Below are 16,950 nucleotides of genomic sequence, written 5' to 3'. Positions count from 1 at the left end.
GTAGTTCAATATTCACTGGTGTCTGTGAAAGGAAAGCTTATATACAGAGGACGCCTCCAAACAATAAGTGTGGTTGATTTAAACTTCTCCTCTGAGGGCTGTGAAACGAGAGAACGGGTGCTTAAAAAAACCCAACAACAACCGGGGATCTTCTGCGTTTTGCTCGTCCTAAAATCCATCCACAAACACACCCAAAACCTTTTGGCCACTCAACCTTATTCCTGCTTTCCTTCCTACGGTGTAACGGTATCGTACTGATCTCTGGTTTCCCGCGTGCAGAAAGAAATGTACGAACGGGTCTTCCAGAAGCCAGCCGACAGACACTCCGACTTCTCCCGGCTAGCTCGCGTCTTGACTGGGAATGCCGTTGCTTTGGTCCTCGGAGGAGGTGGCGCACGGTAAGAGTGGCTTTGAAAGACCTCTTGGCCAGGGATATCCTGAAACTGGCGTTCCCTGGGAAAACCGGATCCTTCAGCCTTCTCTATCTTCTCCTTCTCCTCAACTCTCTTCAGTTTCTTGTTCTTTTTCTTGACTATCTTCTTTCTCTCGTTCTCCTCCTCTTCTTTCGCTTGGTTCGCCAGTTGCGTCCCTTCCTTGACCGGGATGCCTTATGCACGGTCACTCACGCTCTGGTTACGTCTCGGCTGGATTATTGCAATGCTCTCTACATGGGGCTGCCCTTGAGGTGCACCCGGAGGCTGCAGTTAGTCCAGAATGCAGCTGCGCGAGTGGTAATGGGAGCCGCTCGAGGCGCCCACGTAACACCTCTGCTCCGTAGTTTGCACTGGCTTCCTGTGGTCTTTCGGGTGCGCTTCAAGATCCTGGTTACCACCTTTAAAGCGCTCCATGGCTTAGGACCCGGGTACTTACGAGACCGCCTGCTGTTACCGTATGCCTCCCATCGACCCGTACGCTCTCACAGAGAGGGCCTTCTCAGGGTGCCGTCCGCCAAACAATGTCGGCCGGCGGCTCCCAGGGGTAGGGCCTTCTCTGTGGGAGCACCGACGCTCTGGAACGAACTCCCCCCTGGCTTACGTCAAGTGCCCGATCTTCGGACCTTCCGTCGTGAGCTAAAAACATACTTATTTATTCAAGCAGGACTGGCATAAATAGTGATTTTAAATTGGGGTTTTAGAGATTTTAAACATTTGTAAATTTTTTAAATTTTTAAATTATCGGCCATTTATTAATAGTTTCTTTTAATTTCTTTTAATTGTATATACTCTGTATTTTATTTCGGCTGTACACCGCCCTGAGTCCTTCGGGAGAAGGGCGGTATAAAAATCTAATAAAACTAAACTAAACTAAACTAAACTTTCTCCTTCTTCTCTTTCTATCCCTTCTCCTTCTGCTCTCCTTTATCTTCTCCTCCTCTATCATCATCTCCTTCTCTATCTTCTCCTTCTCCTCAACTCTCTTCCGTTTCTTGTTCTTCTTCTTGACTATCTTCTTTCTCTCCTTCTCCTTCTCTTCTTCTTCTCTTTCTATCCTTTCTTCTTCTGCTCTCCTTTATCTCCTCCTCCTCTATCATCATCTCCTCCTTCTCCTTCTCTATCTTCTCCTTCTCCTCAACTATTTTCTGCTTCTTGTTCTTCTTCTTGACTATCTTCTTTCTCTCGTTCTCCTTCTCTTCTTTCTCCTTCTTCTCTTTCTATCCTTTCTTCTTCTGCTCTCCTTTATCTTCTCCTCCTCTATCATCATCTCCTTCTCTATCTTCTCCTTCTCCTCAACTCTCTTCCGTTTCTTGTTCTTCTTCTTGACTATCTTCTTTCTCTCCTTCTCCTTCTCTTCTTCTTCTCTTTCTATCCTTTCTTCTTCTGCCTCCTTTATCTCCTCCTCCTCTATCATCATCTCCTCCTTCTCCTTCTCTATCTTCTCCTTCTCCTCAACTATTTTCTGCTTCTTGTTCTTCTTCTTGACTATCTTCTTTCTCTCGTTCTCCTTCTCTTCTTTCTCCTTCTTCTCTTTCTATCCTTTCTTCTTCTGCTCTCCTTTATCTTCTCCTCCTCTATCATCATCTCCTTCTCTATCATCTCCTTCTCCTCAACTCTCTTCCGTTTCTTGTTCTTCTTCTTGACTATCTTCTTTCTCTCGTTCTCCTTCTCTTCTTTCTCCTTCTTCTCTTTCTATCCTTTCTTCTTCTGCTCTCCTTTATCTCCTCCTCCTCTATCATCATCTCCTCCTTCTCCTTCTTTATCTTCTCCTTCTCCTCAACTATTTTCTGCTTCTTGTTCTTCTTTTTGACTATCTTCTTCCTCTCGTTCTCCTTCTCCTCTTTCGCCTTCTATTCCCTCTTCTCCTCCTCTCCTCTCCTCTTCTCCTCCTCTATCTTCTCCTCCTTTTCCTTGACTATCTTCTCCTTCTTGTTCTTCTTCTCCTTTACCTTCTCTTTCTCCTTGTCTACCTTCTTCTCCTTCTCCTCTATCTCCTTCGCCTTGCCTTTCTTCTCTTTATCTATCTTCTCCTTATCTATCTCCTCCTCCTCCCCTCCCCACTTTTCCAAATAGTTGCATCCAGTGGTGGAACTCAATTTTTTTTTAATACCGGTTCTGTGGGCGTGGCTTAGTGGGTGTGGTGTGGCTTGGTGGGTATGGCAGGGGAAGGATACTGCAAAATCTCCATTCCCACCCCACTCCAGGGGAAGGATACTGCAAAATCCCCATTCCCTCCTCACACTTGGGGGAAGGATACCTCAAAATCTCCATTCCCACCCCACTCCAGGGGAAGGATACTGCAAAATCCCCATTCCCTCTTCACACTTGGGGGAAGGATACCTCAAAATCTCCATTCCCACCCCACTCCAGGGGAAGGATACTGCAAAATCTCCATTCCCACCCCACTCCAGGGGAAGGATACTGCAAAATCTCCATTCCCACCCCACTCCAGGGGAAGGATACTGCAAAATCTCCATTCCCACCCCACTCCAGGGGAAGGATACTGCAAAATCCCCATTCCCACCCCACTCCAGGGGAAGGATACTGCAAAATCCCCATTCCCTCCTCACACCTGGGGGAAGGATATTGCAAAATCCCCGTTCCCTCCCCACTCTGGGGCCAGCCAGAGGTGGCATTTGCCGGTTCTCCGAACCGCTGAAAATTTCCGCTGCCGGTTCTCCAGAACCTGTCAGAACCTGCTGGATTTCGCACCTCCTGCTTTTCATCTAAGCTTTCCCCAATCCCAAATATGGATTTGGTAAGCAGAGCGGTGATTAAGAAAAAAAACTTCCTGAAAGGTCCAAAGGTTTTGACTACAGAGCTAAGATAATAAGTGGAACAACTTGCCTGCAGAAGTTGTGAATGCTCCAACACTGGAAATTTTTAAGAAAATGTTGGATAACCATCTGTCTGAGATGGTGTAGGGTTTCCTGCCTGGGCAGGGGGTTGGACTAGAAGGCCTCCAAGGTCCCTTCCAACTCTGTTGTTGTTATTATTAACCTGTCTTCTTTGGCGGACAGCCAGCTCTGCTTTAACCGGATTCCTCAATCCAACAGGGGGGTGGTTTGTGCAGCCCACTTACAAACAGATAGCATACACACATTCCGTGCACCACTCCTAACTTTGTCCTTGGGGTTAGAATAATAATAATAATAATAATAATAATAATAATAATAATAATAATAATAATAATAATAATAATTTATTTGTATACCGCCCTTCTCCCGAAGGACTCAGGGCGGTTAACAGCCGAGTAAAAGCAACAATCAGTAAACACAATACAAATAAAACCGTAACTAAAAAACGTATTCAAATTTGGCCCAAATTTAAAATACATTTAAAACCATAAAAACCAATTAAAAATTTAAAACCAATAATAACATCTAAAAATTCTATGCCAGTCCTGCGCGGAAAAATAGGTACGTCTTCAACTCGCGGCGGAAGGTCCGAAGGTCAGGAAGTTGTCGGAGTCCAGGGGGAAGTTCGTTCCAGAGGGTGGGAGCCCCCACAGAGAAGGCCCTTCCCCTGGGGGGCCGCCAGCCGACATTGCTTGGCTGACGGCACCCTAAGGAGTCCCTCTCTGTGAGAGCGCACGGGTCGGTGGGAGGCAAACGGTGGCAGTAGGCGGTCCCGTAAGTAACCCGGTCCTAAGCCATGGAGCAGAAACTAAGCTGACATTTCTAAAAAGCTCACTCGAGATTTGCAAAGACAGATGATTTCAAAACGGCTTTTTTTTTTTTTGGTCCCTTCCGCCAAGAATCCCACCATAGTTGACTTCAGGATCCCTATATTTTCCTTTCCCTCTCTGCCTCCTTGTTTTTCCTGGTTCGGTAGCCTTGCAGGTCGTCCCCTCCCTCTTGCATCCTCCGTGAAACCCGTTCAGGTTTGAGATAATTTAAAGAGTTTGGGGGCTTTGCAAGCCAGCTCTTGAAAATGTCACCCTTCTTTTGTCTGTTGCAGCCGCTCGCTCGCCCCGCTCGGGTGGCAAGGTGGGGCGGGGTGGGCTGGGTTGATGCCTGCTGTGTGCCACCAAAGGAACCTTGGAATTTTCTTGTCTCCTGTACTTTCAGAGGGGTAATTAGCTCCTGGCTGCAATTCCCTCGTTTGATTGTTCTAGTATTTTGGGAGAACTGCCATAAGTTTAAATCGCCCACACGTTGTTCCAGCATTGAGAGCTGTTTCTGCCTCTCTTCCTTTTGTTCACATCCTAGATCCCTTCCTCCTTCCCTCTCTCCCTCATTTCTCTTCATCTCCTTCCTTCCTTCCTTCCTTCCCTCCATCCTTCCTTTCTCTTTCCATCTCCTTCCCTTCCTCCCTCTCTCCTTCACTTCTCTTCATCTCCTTCTTCCTTCCTTCCCTCCATCCTTCCTTCCTTCCTTCCTTCCTTCCTTCCTTCCTTCCCTCCATCCTTCCTTCCTTTCCCTTTCCATCTCCTTCCCTTCCTCCCTCTCTCCCTCACTTCTCTTCATCTCCTTCCTTCCTTCCTTCCCTCCATCCTTCCTTCCTTTCCCTTTCCATCTCCTTCCCTTCCTCCCTCTCTCCCTCACTTCTCTTCATCTCCTGCCTTCCTTCCTTCCGTCCTTCCTTCCTTTCTCTTTCCATCTCCTTCCCTTCCTTCCAAATGAAGCTTCCCCCTTCCTCTTGATTTGGTTGGAGTGATAATTTTCTGCTGACCGGTTAAGTCTGGGTCCTTCCAGTCACACCCAAATCTCCAGAAAAGATGAATTTTAGCAAAGGCACCTTCCTCTTTTCTTTTCTTTTTTCTTTTCTTTTCTTTTTCTTTTTCTTTTCTTTTCTTGTGTCATCTGGAAGTTTTCCTGCAACTCAATCCGGGTTTAACTGCTTTGCAGCTGAAGGACCTGCCTTCCTTTCTTCATTCCTACGAAGCAAGAGAGAAAACCAAATTTGGGAATTCTGCTGCAGTTTTTAACCCGGGGTTGGATTAAAAGGGACTACGCAATGCAACAAGAATTTAATAATTAAGACTCGCGGGGCGAACTTAAAGAGCAAATCGGGGGTGGGGGGAAGGGTAAAACGGCAGAACTGGGCAGAAACCAGTTGTGATGCTCCAGAGCTACACACACACACACACACGAAACACACCAGGTGCCATCCAGGCAGGCTGGTATCTTTGTAATCCACCTTTTTTAGCAGGCGTGATTTGCAAAGGATGGCAAATCGCATTCCTACAGGTAGCAGCTGCGCACACACAACGCAAACTCTCACAATCAGAGCAAAGGTTTTCCCCGTGGGCACCCACAAGGGTCAAAGGAGGCTGGTACTTTAATCTCCACCCCCCCCCCCAAAAAAAACCCCGCAGGAAGACACATTTTGACGAGCTGTCTTAAGCGATTAGTGGCTGAGAACCGGGGTGGGTGGGGTGTGTGTGTGTGTCCTTTTGTGCTGTTGCTGCTTTCCTGCTTGCAGATCGGAGCCACAGGCACGTAGGCAAGGCAGGAGAGAATATATTGGGGGTGGGGGGTGGGGTGGGGATGGGGGGTGGGGGGGATTGGAGCTCTGCTTTGTGCTTCCCAGACACGAGACTTTGCAAAGGGAGCTCAGGTTATTAAGTGTCTTTCTCAATCTGTTCACCCAGACGCAGACTTCGGATTTCCTGGTACACAAATGATCTTCTTTGGGTTGTTTTTTTTATTTTTTTTATTTGCTTTTGGCAATATGTCATGAGAGACAGGGGGACAGCAAAAGCCTTCCTTCCTTCGTTCCTTCCTTCCTTCCTTCCTTCCTTCCTTCCTTCCTTCCTTCCTTCCTTCCTTCCTTCCTTCCTTCCTTCCTTCCTTCTTTCCTGCTTGCCTGCCTGCCTTCCTGTCCCTCCTTCTCCTTACTTCTTCCTCCTTCCCTCCTTCTCCTTTTTTCTTCTCTTTCTCCTTCCTTCCTCTCAGATTATTTATCTTCCGTATTTTTCTCTCTTGATCCTTCCTTTCTCTCTCCTTCCCCTTCATTCCTCCCTACCTCCTTCCCTTTCAAAAAAAATTTCCTTCTCTTTCTCCTTCTTTTCTTCCTCCCATCCTTCCTCTCAGAATATTTCTTTTCCATATTTTTCTCTATTGATCCTTCCTTTCTCTCCCTTCCTTCCCCTCCCTCCCTCCTTCCCTATCATCTTTTTTTCCTTCTCCCTCCCTCCCTCCCTCCCTGTCCCTTCTTCTCCTTACTTCTTCCTCTTTCCCTCTTCCTCCTCTTTTTTCTTCTCTTTCTCCTTCCTCCCTCCCTTCCTCTCAGATTATTTCTCTTCCATGTTTTTCTCTCTTGATCCTTCCTTTCCCTCCCTCCTTTCCCTTCCTTCCTCCCTCCCTCCCTCCCTCCCTTTCAAATCTTTTTCTTTCTCTTTCTCCTTCCTTCCTTCCTCTCAGAATATTTCTCTTCCATATTTTTTCTCTCTCGATCCTTCCTTTCTCTCCCTCCTTCCCTCTCATCTTTTTTTCCCTTCTTCCTCCCTCCCTCCCTCCCTCCTTCCCTTTTGGCTCCCTCTCTCTCCAAGTTAGGGATGGCTTGCTGGCGTCCTGTTTATTTGGATCCGCAGCTTGGAATTGGAAAGGACTTTTCTGCCAGCCGAAACCGATCCCCGGTTTCATTTTTCCAGCTTCTTATGACTGCTGTTGCTTTCCTCTCTTAGCCCCCGGGGTGTCTTTCTTAAAACGTGCGCTGCAAGAAATTAAAAGTTTAAAAAAAAAAAAGTTTAAAAAAACTTTTTTTAAAAAACAACAACACCCCCTTTCTTCTCCCCAACTCTGCGGCTCCTGCCTCTCCAGGGGGTGCTCCCAAGTTGGGGTGATCAGAGCACTGAACGAGGCTGGGATTCCAATTGACATGATTGGCGGCACCTCCATCGGCTCCTTCATGGGCGCCCTATACGCAGAAGAGCGGAGTTACACCCAGATGAGGATCAAAGCCCGCCAATGGGCCATGGTAAGCCAGTCGGATGTAAAAATAAGAGCAAAAAACAACAACAACCCTGCCTCGTAGCACTGATGATGTTACCTAGTTGGGTCATGAAATGTCTGCAAAAAAAACCCAACAATCCACCAAGCTCAGAGACCACCACCACCACCACAAGGACCCCACTGTTCTTCCATTTCACACCCTGGGTAGCCGAGTGGATCCTCTCTGGCCCTTCAGCCTCTCTTTAAAACCGGACTTTTAGGGAGTATGGAAAGCATTGGTTTTATTTTATTTTAGATTCCCCCCCCCCGCCATTATCCTGCCTTTATAATAATTCAATATAATATTTAAAATAATTCAAGGGGTTGAAGATGCATAATGTCCCTTCTTCTCCTTATTTTCCCCACAGCAACAACCCTGTGAGGTAGACCGGGCTGAGAGGGAGGGACTGGCCCAATGTCACCTGGCTGGGTTTCGTGCCTAAGGCGGGACTAGAACTCATGTCTCCTGGTGATTGGTCCAAAATCACCTAGCTAACTTTCATGCCTAAGGCGGAACTAGAGCTCACCGTCTCCTGGTGATTGGTCCAAAGACATCCAGCTGGCTTTCATGCCTAAGGCGGGACTAGAACTCACCGTCTCCTGGTGATTGGTCCAAAGTCACCTAACTAGCTTTTGTGGCTAAGGCGGGACTAGAACTCACGTCTCCTGGCGATTGGTTCAAAGTCACCCAGCTGGGTTTCGTGACTAAGGCAGATCTAGAATTCACCGTTTCCTGGTTTCAAGTCTAATGGTAGAGCAGACTGCCTAAGACCTTTGCTCCGTGTTTTTTTTTTTAAATTTATATTCCGCTCTTCTCCGAAGACTCAGGGCGGCTTACACTATGTCAAGCAATAGTCTTCATCCATTTGTATATTATATACAAAGTCAACCTGTATTTTTTTTAAATTTACATTTATATCCCGCCCTTCTCCGAAGACTCAGGGCGGCTTACATTGTGTTAAGCAATAGTCTTCATCCGTTTGTATATTATATACAAAGTCAACTTATTGCCCCCAACAATCTGGGTCCTCATTTTACCTACCTTATAAAGGATGGAAGGCTGAGTCAACCTTGGGCCTGGTGGGACTTGAATTTGCAGTAATTGCAAGCAGCTGTGTTAATAACAGACTGCATTAGTCTGCTGAGCCACCACAGGCTCAGTTTAATACCTCTCTCTTCCGGTTCGTCTTCCTCTTCATTTTCTTTTGTGTTTCTCTCCTTCCACATGCTGCCCTGCTTAGAAGGAATTGAGGTAATGGCTGGCATTGAGTTGATTTTATCGTGTTTGCTGTTACGGCCACAATGGAGCATTCGATTTCATGTTGCTAAGTGAGACATTTTTTTTTAATTTGCATTTATATCCCGCCCTTCTCCGAAGACTCAGGACGGCTTACATTGTGTTAAGCAATAGTCTTCATCCTATTTGTATATTATATACAAAGTCAGCTTATTGCCCCCAACAATCTGGGTCCTCATTTTACCTACCTTATAAAGGACGGAAGGCTGAGTCAACCTTGGGCCTGGTGGGACTTGAACCTGCAGTAATTGCAAGCAGCTGTGTTCATAACAGACTACTTTAGTCTGTTGAGCCTGTTAAGTGAGTTCCTCCCCCCCCCTCCCCACATTAATGTTTAAGGGAATTGCTGCAGTTGTTATTATTATTATTATTTATTAAATTTTTATACCGCCCTTCTCCCGAAGGACTCAGGGTGGTGTACAGCCAAAAGATAAAAAACACAGAAATGTACAATTAAAACGACAATTTAAAACCGAGCATATTTAGAAAAAAATGGCCACATTTAAAAGTTTAAAATTTAAAATTATAAACTGTTCAATTAGTAGCAACCGGGCTTCCCCGTTGAGTTTGCTTGTCAGAAAGTCACACCCCCGGGACACTGCGCCCGTCATAAGCACGAGTAAGTGGACAAACATCCGAATTTTGATTGCGCGGCCTTGAGGATGCCACGGCAATCCGTAAGTGTGAATAACGGTCGCAAGTCGCCATTTCTCAGTGCCGTCGTAACTTCAAACGGTCCACTAAAAGAATGGCTGTAAGTCGAGGATAACCTGTCTCCCTTCTTTTTTATTTTTATGGAGCCGTGCAAGGCTGCAGCCTGGCTCTCTTTTTTTCTCTCCTCTTGTGACCCACAATAGTTTAGCTCGGGAGGCGGCCAGCCAAAGCGGAAACAGGTGTGTTGCTGAGTGCCAAACATACTTGGCGCGGCAAACATGTTTGGGAGCACAAGGGATGTGACAGGTCCCTGGTTCCAAAGACAGCCGGTCCCTGACTTTATTGGGGAGACGAAAGGAGGGAGGAAAAAAAAAGAAAGAAAGGAGCAAGGGGAAGGAGAGGAGAACAGAGGAGGGAGGAGAACCAAGGGGAAGATTGAAAAGAAGAGGTGAGGAAAGGAGAAAAGAGAGGAGAGGAGAGGAGAGAGGAGAGGAGAGGAGGAAGAAAAAAAGAGCAAGGGAGGAGAACAGGAGAATAAAGGAGAAAAGTGAAGAGAAGAGAAGAGTGAAGAGAAGAGAAGAAAGGAGAGGAGAGGAGAGAGAGGAGAGAGGAGGAGGAAGAAAAAGAACAAGGGAGGAGAACAGGAGAATAAAGAAGAAAAGTGAAGAGAAGAGAGAAGAAGAGAAGAGAAGAGTGAAGAGAAGAAAGGAGAGGAGAGGAGAGGAGAGGAGAGGAGGAAGAAAAAAGAACAACGGAGGAGAACAGGAGAATAAAGGAGAAAAGTGAAGAGAAGAGAAGAAAGGAGGGGAGAGGAGAGGAGAGGAGAGGAGGAAGAAAAAAGAGCAAGGGAGGAGAACAGGAGAATAAAGGAGAAAAGTGAAGAGGAGAAGAGTGAAGAGAAGAGAGAGAAGAGGAGAGGAGGAGAGGAGGAGGAGGAGGAGGAAGAAAAAAGAACAAGGGAGGAGAACAGGAGAATAAAGGAGAAAAGTGAAGAGGAGAAGAGTGAAGAGAAGAGAAGAAAGGAGAGGAGAGAGGAGAGGAGAGGAGGAAGAAAAAAGAGCAAGAGTGGAGAACAGGAGAATAAAGGAGAAGAGTGGAGAGGAGAAGAGAAGATTGAAGAGAAAAGAGGGGAGAGGAGGAAGAAAAAAAAGGAGCCATGGGGAGGAGAGGAGAAGAAAGAAGAGAAGAGAGGAGAAGAGTGAAGAGAAGAGAGGGGAGACGAGAGGAGGAAGAAAAAAGCCGCAAGGAGAGGAGGGGAGAGAAAGAGGCGAATAGCAAAGAGGGCGGAGGGGAATTGGTCCTGCCCCCATTGTAGAGCTGAGGTTGTCCTGGAAGGCTTGACTCTGCAAAATGGGGGTGAGAGGGGGGAGGGGTGCTCTTCCCTCCCCCCCCCAAGACCCTCCCCAGAGCCTGGACCTTGCATTACCTCTTCCTTGTCTCTACCAGCCCCACCTGTCTCATTTCCACCTGTCATCTCTTGCTAAAACAAGGCCAGAGATGGCTCTGGGGGGCGGAAAAGAGGTTGTGGGTATTTATAGAACATGCCCACGTGCGTGCGCACACACAGAGACACACAGAGACACAAACACACACACAGCCCTTCTCCTTTCTTTGGCAGGAGGGTATTAATCAACAGCAACCAGGTCACCGGAAAGGAAGCTTAAGAATAATAGTCCAGAAATCGAAATACCGTATATCACTTTTTAATCTCTCTTCGGGCAACTTTCTGTTGTCGTTTTTCTTTTTTTTCCTTCTTGGATCGTCCTTCGTTTTGCGTTACTGTTTGATCTTTCGCAATTGCGTTGTCTAATGTATATGTGTATAATAGAATGTACCATACAGGTAGTCCTCGGCTTACGACGACACCCCGAATTTCCGCTGCTAAGCAAGGAAGTTGTTAAGGGCGTTGGCAACTTGGCTTGCCCCCCCCCCCGGGTGGAGAAGGGTGTAGGGTCTGCTTGGGCAGGGGGTTGGACTAGATGGCCCACAGGGTCCCTTCCAACTCTGTTTATCTGTATCTGTAGGGTCAGGGTGAGCGGTCACCAATCCCTCAGGCCTGCTAGGTAGATTTTCATTTGCCTGGCTGTTTTTGGGCCTGCTCGTCCAACAATCATAATTGCCGCAAAATTGAATGCTGTTCCCGGTAACCAACCCAGCCCCCCCCCTCGCCCCGCCCGTGCTTCTGGATCACCAGTTTTGCTCCCTTTGCAGAATATGAATTCGGTGTTCAAAACAGTTCTCGATTTGACCTACCCCATCACGTCCATGTTCTCCGGAGCCTCGTTTAACAACGGTATCAGCGCCATCTTCCGCGATAAGCAGATCGAGGTAGGTGCGAGCCGCAGAGTTTTTGACAAGTTGTGCGGTGGGCGAGATGGATGCTATCTTATCATTTTAGCTCTGTTTTTTTGTGGGGGTTGTTTTTTTTTGCCACCTTCCAGATGCGATGGGCAACATCTGGCCCTTACTCCCAGAAGCTGGATTTTTTTATTTAAATGCATCCATCTTTCAAAAGTTGTAGGTTTCCTTCGGGGTCAACGGTGGGGAAACAAATTTAGCCCCTTTGGCGGAGAGAATCCCGTATGACAGACATGAAATTTGATCCGCCGTTATCCTCCCGAACAACTTGGTTCAAGTGGAGGTGTTTAAAAAAAAAAACCCCACTGTGATGGAAAGGAGTGTAAAAAAACCCCTTGTAAATGAGGTTGCAAGTTAGGCTTGTAATTCCATCGCGTAGACGAGATGAGAGAGAGAGAGACGCAGACGTATCTCTTTAGTGGGGCAACATCACACTGGGGGGAGCGCCTGGCTTCGTTCCGTTTTTTTCCCCCCCACCCTTCGACAGATGGGTAAACCGAGTCCTTGCTAAAAGAGGGTATTAATCCAGGGTCTACACCTGCGCAGGGCACCAGGTCGCCGGGGAAGTTTAGGGTAGTTTATGGAAAGAAGGAAAGAGTGATGTAACCTTACAGACAAAGGGGAAAAGATAAACGTGTTTATAAGGGTTTTATTAAAAAAAAAACATGGGAAGATTTTTCCTTTCTCTTCCTTTTCCTTCTCCTCTCCCTTTTCCTTTCTTTCTCTCTCTTCTCCTTCCTCTCCTCTCCTTTCCCTTTCTCTCCTCTCCTCTCTTCTCCTTGTTCCTTTTTTCTTCCTCTCTTCTTTTCTCTCCTTCCTTTTCTCCTCTCCGCTCCCTTTTTCTTTCTTTCCCTCTCTTCTCCTTCCTTTCCTCTCCCTTTCTCTCTCTTCTCCTCTCTTTCCTTGTTCCTTTTTCTTCTCTCTTCTTTCTCTCTTTCTCCTTTCTTTCTCTCTTCTCCTTCCTCTCTCTCCTTTCTCTCCTTCCTCTCCTCTCTCCTTCCTTTCCTCTCCCTTCTCTCTCTCTTCTCTCCTTTCTCTCTCTCCTTCCTCTCCTCTCCTCCCCTTTCCCTTTCTCTCTCTTCTCCTCTCTTCTCCTTGCTCCTTTTTTCTTCCTCTTCTTTTCTCACTCCTTTCTTTTTTCTTCTCCTCTCCCCTCCCTTTCCTCTCTCTTCTCCTCTCCTTTCCCTTTCTGTTTCCTTTCTCTCTCTTCTCCTTCCTCTCCTCTCTTCTCTTCTCCTCCTTTCCCTTTCTCTCTTCTCCTCTCTTCTCCTTGTTCCTTTTTCTTCCTCTCTTTCCTTGTTCCTTTTTTCTTCCTCTCTTCTTTTCTCTCCTTCCTTTTCTCCTCTCCTCTCCCTTTTTCTTTCTTTCCCTCTCTTCTCCTTCCTTTCCCCTCCCTTTCCCTCTCTTCTCCTCTCCCTTTCTCTTTCTCTCTCTTCTCCTTCCTCTCCTCTCCTCCCCTTTCCCTTTCTTTCTCTTCTCCTCTCTTCTCCTTGCTCCTTTTTTCTTCCTCTTCTTTTCTCACTCCTTTCTTTTTTCTTCTCCTCTCCTCTCCCCTCCCTTTCCCTTTCTCTCTCTTGTCCTTTCTCTCCTCTCCTTTCCCTGTCTGTTTCCCTTTCTCTCTCTTCTCCTTCCTCTCCTCTCTTCTCTTCTCTTCTCCTCTCCTTTCCCTTTCTCTCTTCTCCTCTCTTCTCCTTGTTCCTTTTTTCTTCCTCTCTCGTTTTCTCCTTTCTTTTCTCCTCTCCACTCTTCTCCCTTTCCATTTCTCTCTTTTCTCCTTTCCCTTTCTGTTTCCCTTTCTCCCTCTTCTCCTTCCTCTCCCCTCCTCTCCTTTTCCCCCCTAATATTTCTACTGTTTTTATCTTGTCAAAAGCTTCTTCAATAAGAATTAGATTAAAAGGAAGGCAGGCAAGTCATTCCTAAGCTGCATCTCAGCACCAGCAACGGCTGAGGGCTGCGAGGGTCACCAACGGCCCACCCCTCCTGGCTTTTCCCCGTCTGCTACCCCTCAGGTCTGTGGGTTCCGGTTCTCGTTTGATCCGTCTCTCTAACGAGCTCTTTCCGTGTGGCAGGATCTCTGGATTCCTTTTTTCATCATCACCACAGACATCACCGCCTCAGCTATGAGGATTCACACGGATGGTAGGCCTGTGTGGGGGGGTGTCAATTTGGGCAAGGGAGGCTGGTAAGCTCTTTATAAACCACAGGCCGCAAAAGGGGATCCCGTGACCATAGGGACGCTTGCATCGGTCATAAGGGTGAAAAACGGTCCTACGTCTCCTTTTCCAGTGCGGTTGTAACTTTGAACCGGTCACTAAGCGAACTGTTGCAAGCCAAGGACTAGTGTTGCGACCTAGGCTTAATGAGTCATTACAATACACAATTAGACCTAAAAAAAAGCTATTTTATTTTAACAGCTGAGAATTATGTTCATTCCCAGCTGAGTCCCAATTAGTTGCAAAAAAAAAGTCGGAAGAAGTCCTTCAGGATAATCACCAACTTTTATCTTCTTTGACATGTTGCCAAAGGCCTTGCTTGGCAAAGCCCCACAGAGTTCAGAAACAAACAAGAGATGCCGACTGGAAACAGAGTTAGCAACCTTGCTTTCCCGCAGAAGGCCCAAGTGCCTTTGCTGCTCTTTTAAGCCTTATGGGAGGGGCCAATCATCTCCTGGCCTTACTCCTGAGTCGTCCTTTTTGCTTTAGCTGCTCTTGCCTTCTGGCAGGTCTTCGCATGCGTGGCAGTAGGAACAGGCTCCTCCTGTTCCTCTGCCTCTCTGCTGTCCGCCTCTGGAGGCTCCGCACATCACTCCCAGATGGTCCTGGCCCCATTTCTGCCTCTGATGCAGAACCCTCGTCCGGGCCTTCCCCAGCCCATTATCCTCCCCACCCTCCTCGCTGCCAACTCCACTGCCAACTCCGCAGGCTGCTGGTGGACCACAGCAACTAGCTGTAAATCAAAGAATAATATATTTCCTCCCCATACGTCACAGGTCTAAAAAAAAAAAAGTAATAACTTCTCTTTCTTCCTTTATTTCTCTAATTGACTCTTGGAAGAACCAAGCTGAAAGTAAGGGAAGGAACCTTGCTAAGCCCCCCCACTCCCCCAGGCCCGATGCTGCCCTCACGAGTGATAAGTGGCCTAGAATTGTAATTAAGTAATTAAAGGACTTTTCGGTGACTTTAGTTCCCAGCAGCCAAGAAACCACTGACTCGACAGCATATTGGCTGGCAGGGCGGCCTTATTTTCGAATCCTCCCCAACCGCAAAATGACTGCCTTGGAAATCACGCCGAGCGTCCCCAGATCCGTGGGTGGATTCTTCGCCCTTCCATGGATCTGTTTGCTTCCTTTCTCGGGGCTCAAAATCCCAGAACCCTCGGCAGTGACGCAAACTTTCACTTTTCTGGTTCATCCGAGCCGTGACTAAAGTAGGTAGGGAAGGCGAGTCTCGGATTTTTCCAGCTTCCCAACCCTCCTGAGGAAGCAAATCCAAGCCTTTCCTGCTGATTCAAACAATCCGGCTTGTAATGTTGATAAATCGCCCCATTACGGGGCCGAAGAGAACGAATGGACCCATTTTTAAGAGCGCAGCAGATTCTCTCTCTCTCTCCGTGCCACGCGGTTTGGCAGGAAGACCGAGCGGCTTTTGGCACAATCCGGCTGCCCAGAATGTGTCTCCTCTCGGATTCTCTGGTGTGCTCCCCCCAACCTAACTTGGGGAGAAGCTCAACTAAAAGCCACCTCTCAGATTTCAGGTTAATGTCAGTGTTCCAGAAATCCTCCCCCTCAACTCCAAGTAAAAACTTCGAAGCAAGCATCTTTCAAAGTTCTATTTACTAGGATAGGTAAACTGGCACATCTGGGAAAACCCGAATCTGAAAGTTCCGGGTTTTCCCTCAGTAAATCAAAAACCCCCAAAACCATCTCCTGACTCTGCAGTCCATCACATGCTCCAATCGCCAACCGTCCCATCTTGAGACAGCACTCCGACCACCCTTCCTCCAGATGCAGGATCGGCCTGAACTTGACTGACAGGAAGAATGCTTATTATGTCTAAAGACAACCCCTCTACTAAATCCCCCCTCTTCCTACTTTCCCACATATGATGTTGTGTCTGCACCCCCCGAACCGGGCCTCCTGCCAGAAAGTGACTTGGAAAGTGAGGGGGAAGGGCCATCAGGACTTACCTCGGGAGCACCGGCTTCCCTGGCTCAGCTCCAGGAGCCAGAGGCAGGCCAGGTGGAAAAGATAACGAGGCCTCCATGCCCTGACTCTTTTCCCCCCAAGCCACGCCTCTAGACCCAGCTGATGGCAATCAGGCCTGGCTGGACCCTAGGTTTCGTAGGCAGGAGAGGCGGGAACAACAGAAGCAGGGGTGGGGCGTAAAGTACCATGAACAGGGAGTAGGAATTATGACAGGAGGGGCGGGGCGGATGGGCCCATTGAGATCCAGCCTCCCATGTTGGGAATGAGGGTAGCTGGGAAGTTACCACGCATTTGTTATTCCAGATCTATTCTTCTCCCCCCCCCCACCATCAAAGGTTGCCTGTGGCGTTACATCAGAGCCAGCATGTCTCTCTCTGGTTACTTGCCCCCTCTCTGCGATCCCAAAGACGGACATCTTCTAATGGACGGCGGTTACATCAATAACCTCCCAGGTACTCCGAGATTCCTGTTCCTTTTGGCACGGGATTCTTTGTCCATCCGTCAATTTCTGCAGCGTTGGTGGCCTTCCCATCCTGGAAAAGCCAAACGCGCAGGTAATAAGGTAGGTGGAACCTGGATCAACGGTAGCAACTGTGAGAGGGGGTCTCGGAGTCCTAGTGTTTTGGTGGCCTGTCGGACGCCCGGTCCCTCCGTCAGACGAATCAGAGGAGGAAGAGGAAGAGGCATTGGAATCAAGATCATGGAGCTGGAAGAGAGAGAGACAGAGAGAGGCGGAGCCTGGGCTGTCCATCAGTCCACAGATGGAGAGGGGAAGGATACTGCAAAATCTCCATTCCCACCCCACTCCAGGGGAAGGATACTGCAAAATCTCCATTCCCACCCCACTCCAGGGGAAGGATACTGCAAAATCTCCATTCTCTCCCCACTCCAGGGGAAGGATACTGCAAAATCTCCATTCTCTCCCCACTCCAGGGGAAGGATACTGCAAAATCTCCATTCTCTCCCCACTCCAGGGGAAGGATACTGTAAAATCTCCATTCTCTCCCCACTCCAGGGGAAGGATACTGCAAAATCTCCATTCTCTCCCCACTCCAGGGGAAGGAT

General features: G+C 47.8%; 1 protein-coding gene across 4 annotated transcripts in view; it reads left to right on the top strand.

The window, feature by feature from the left end:
* The window catches only part of PNPLA7 (patatin like phospholipase domain containing 7), an 89,895-nt gene that overhangs the window by 63,851 nt on the left and 9,094 nt on the right, over positions 1–16,950 (top strand). For all 4 annotated transcript variants that reach the window (XR_009152295.1, XM_058159282.1, XM_058159281.1 and 1 more), the window contains exons 25-29: positions 280–398; positions 7,202–7,358; positions 11,535–11,651; positions 13,751–13,820; positions 16,221–16,337. Coding sequence is in view for 3 of the 4 variants with exons in the window: in XM_058159282.1 (XP_058015265.1) it covers positions 280–398; positions 7,202–7,358; positions 11,535–11,651; positions 13,751–13,820; positions 16,221–16,337 (580 nt within the window). In the remaining variant the exon portion in view is untranslated. The remainder of the gene's footprint in view (positions 1–279; positions 399–7,201; positions 7,359–11,534; positions 11,652–13,750; positions 13,821–16,220; positions 16,338–16,950) is intronic.

The sequence above is a fragment of the Ahaetulla prasina genome, chromosome 16 (genome assembly GCF_028640845.1).
Source record: "Ahaetulla prasina isolate Xishuangbanna chromosome 16, ASM2864084v1, whole genome shotgun sequence".
NCBI classification, from domain to species: domain Eukaryota; kingdom Metazoa; phylum Chordata; class Lepidosauria; order Squamata; family Colubridae; genus Ahaetulla; species Ahaetulla prasina.
This window is presented reverse-complemented; position numbering and strand designations above follow the sequence as displayed.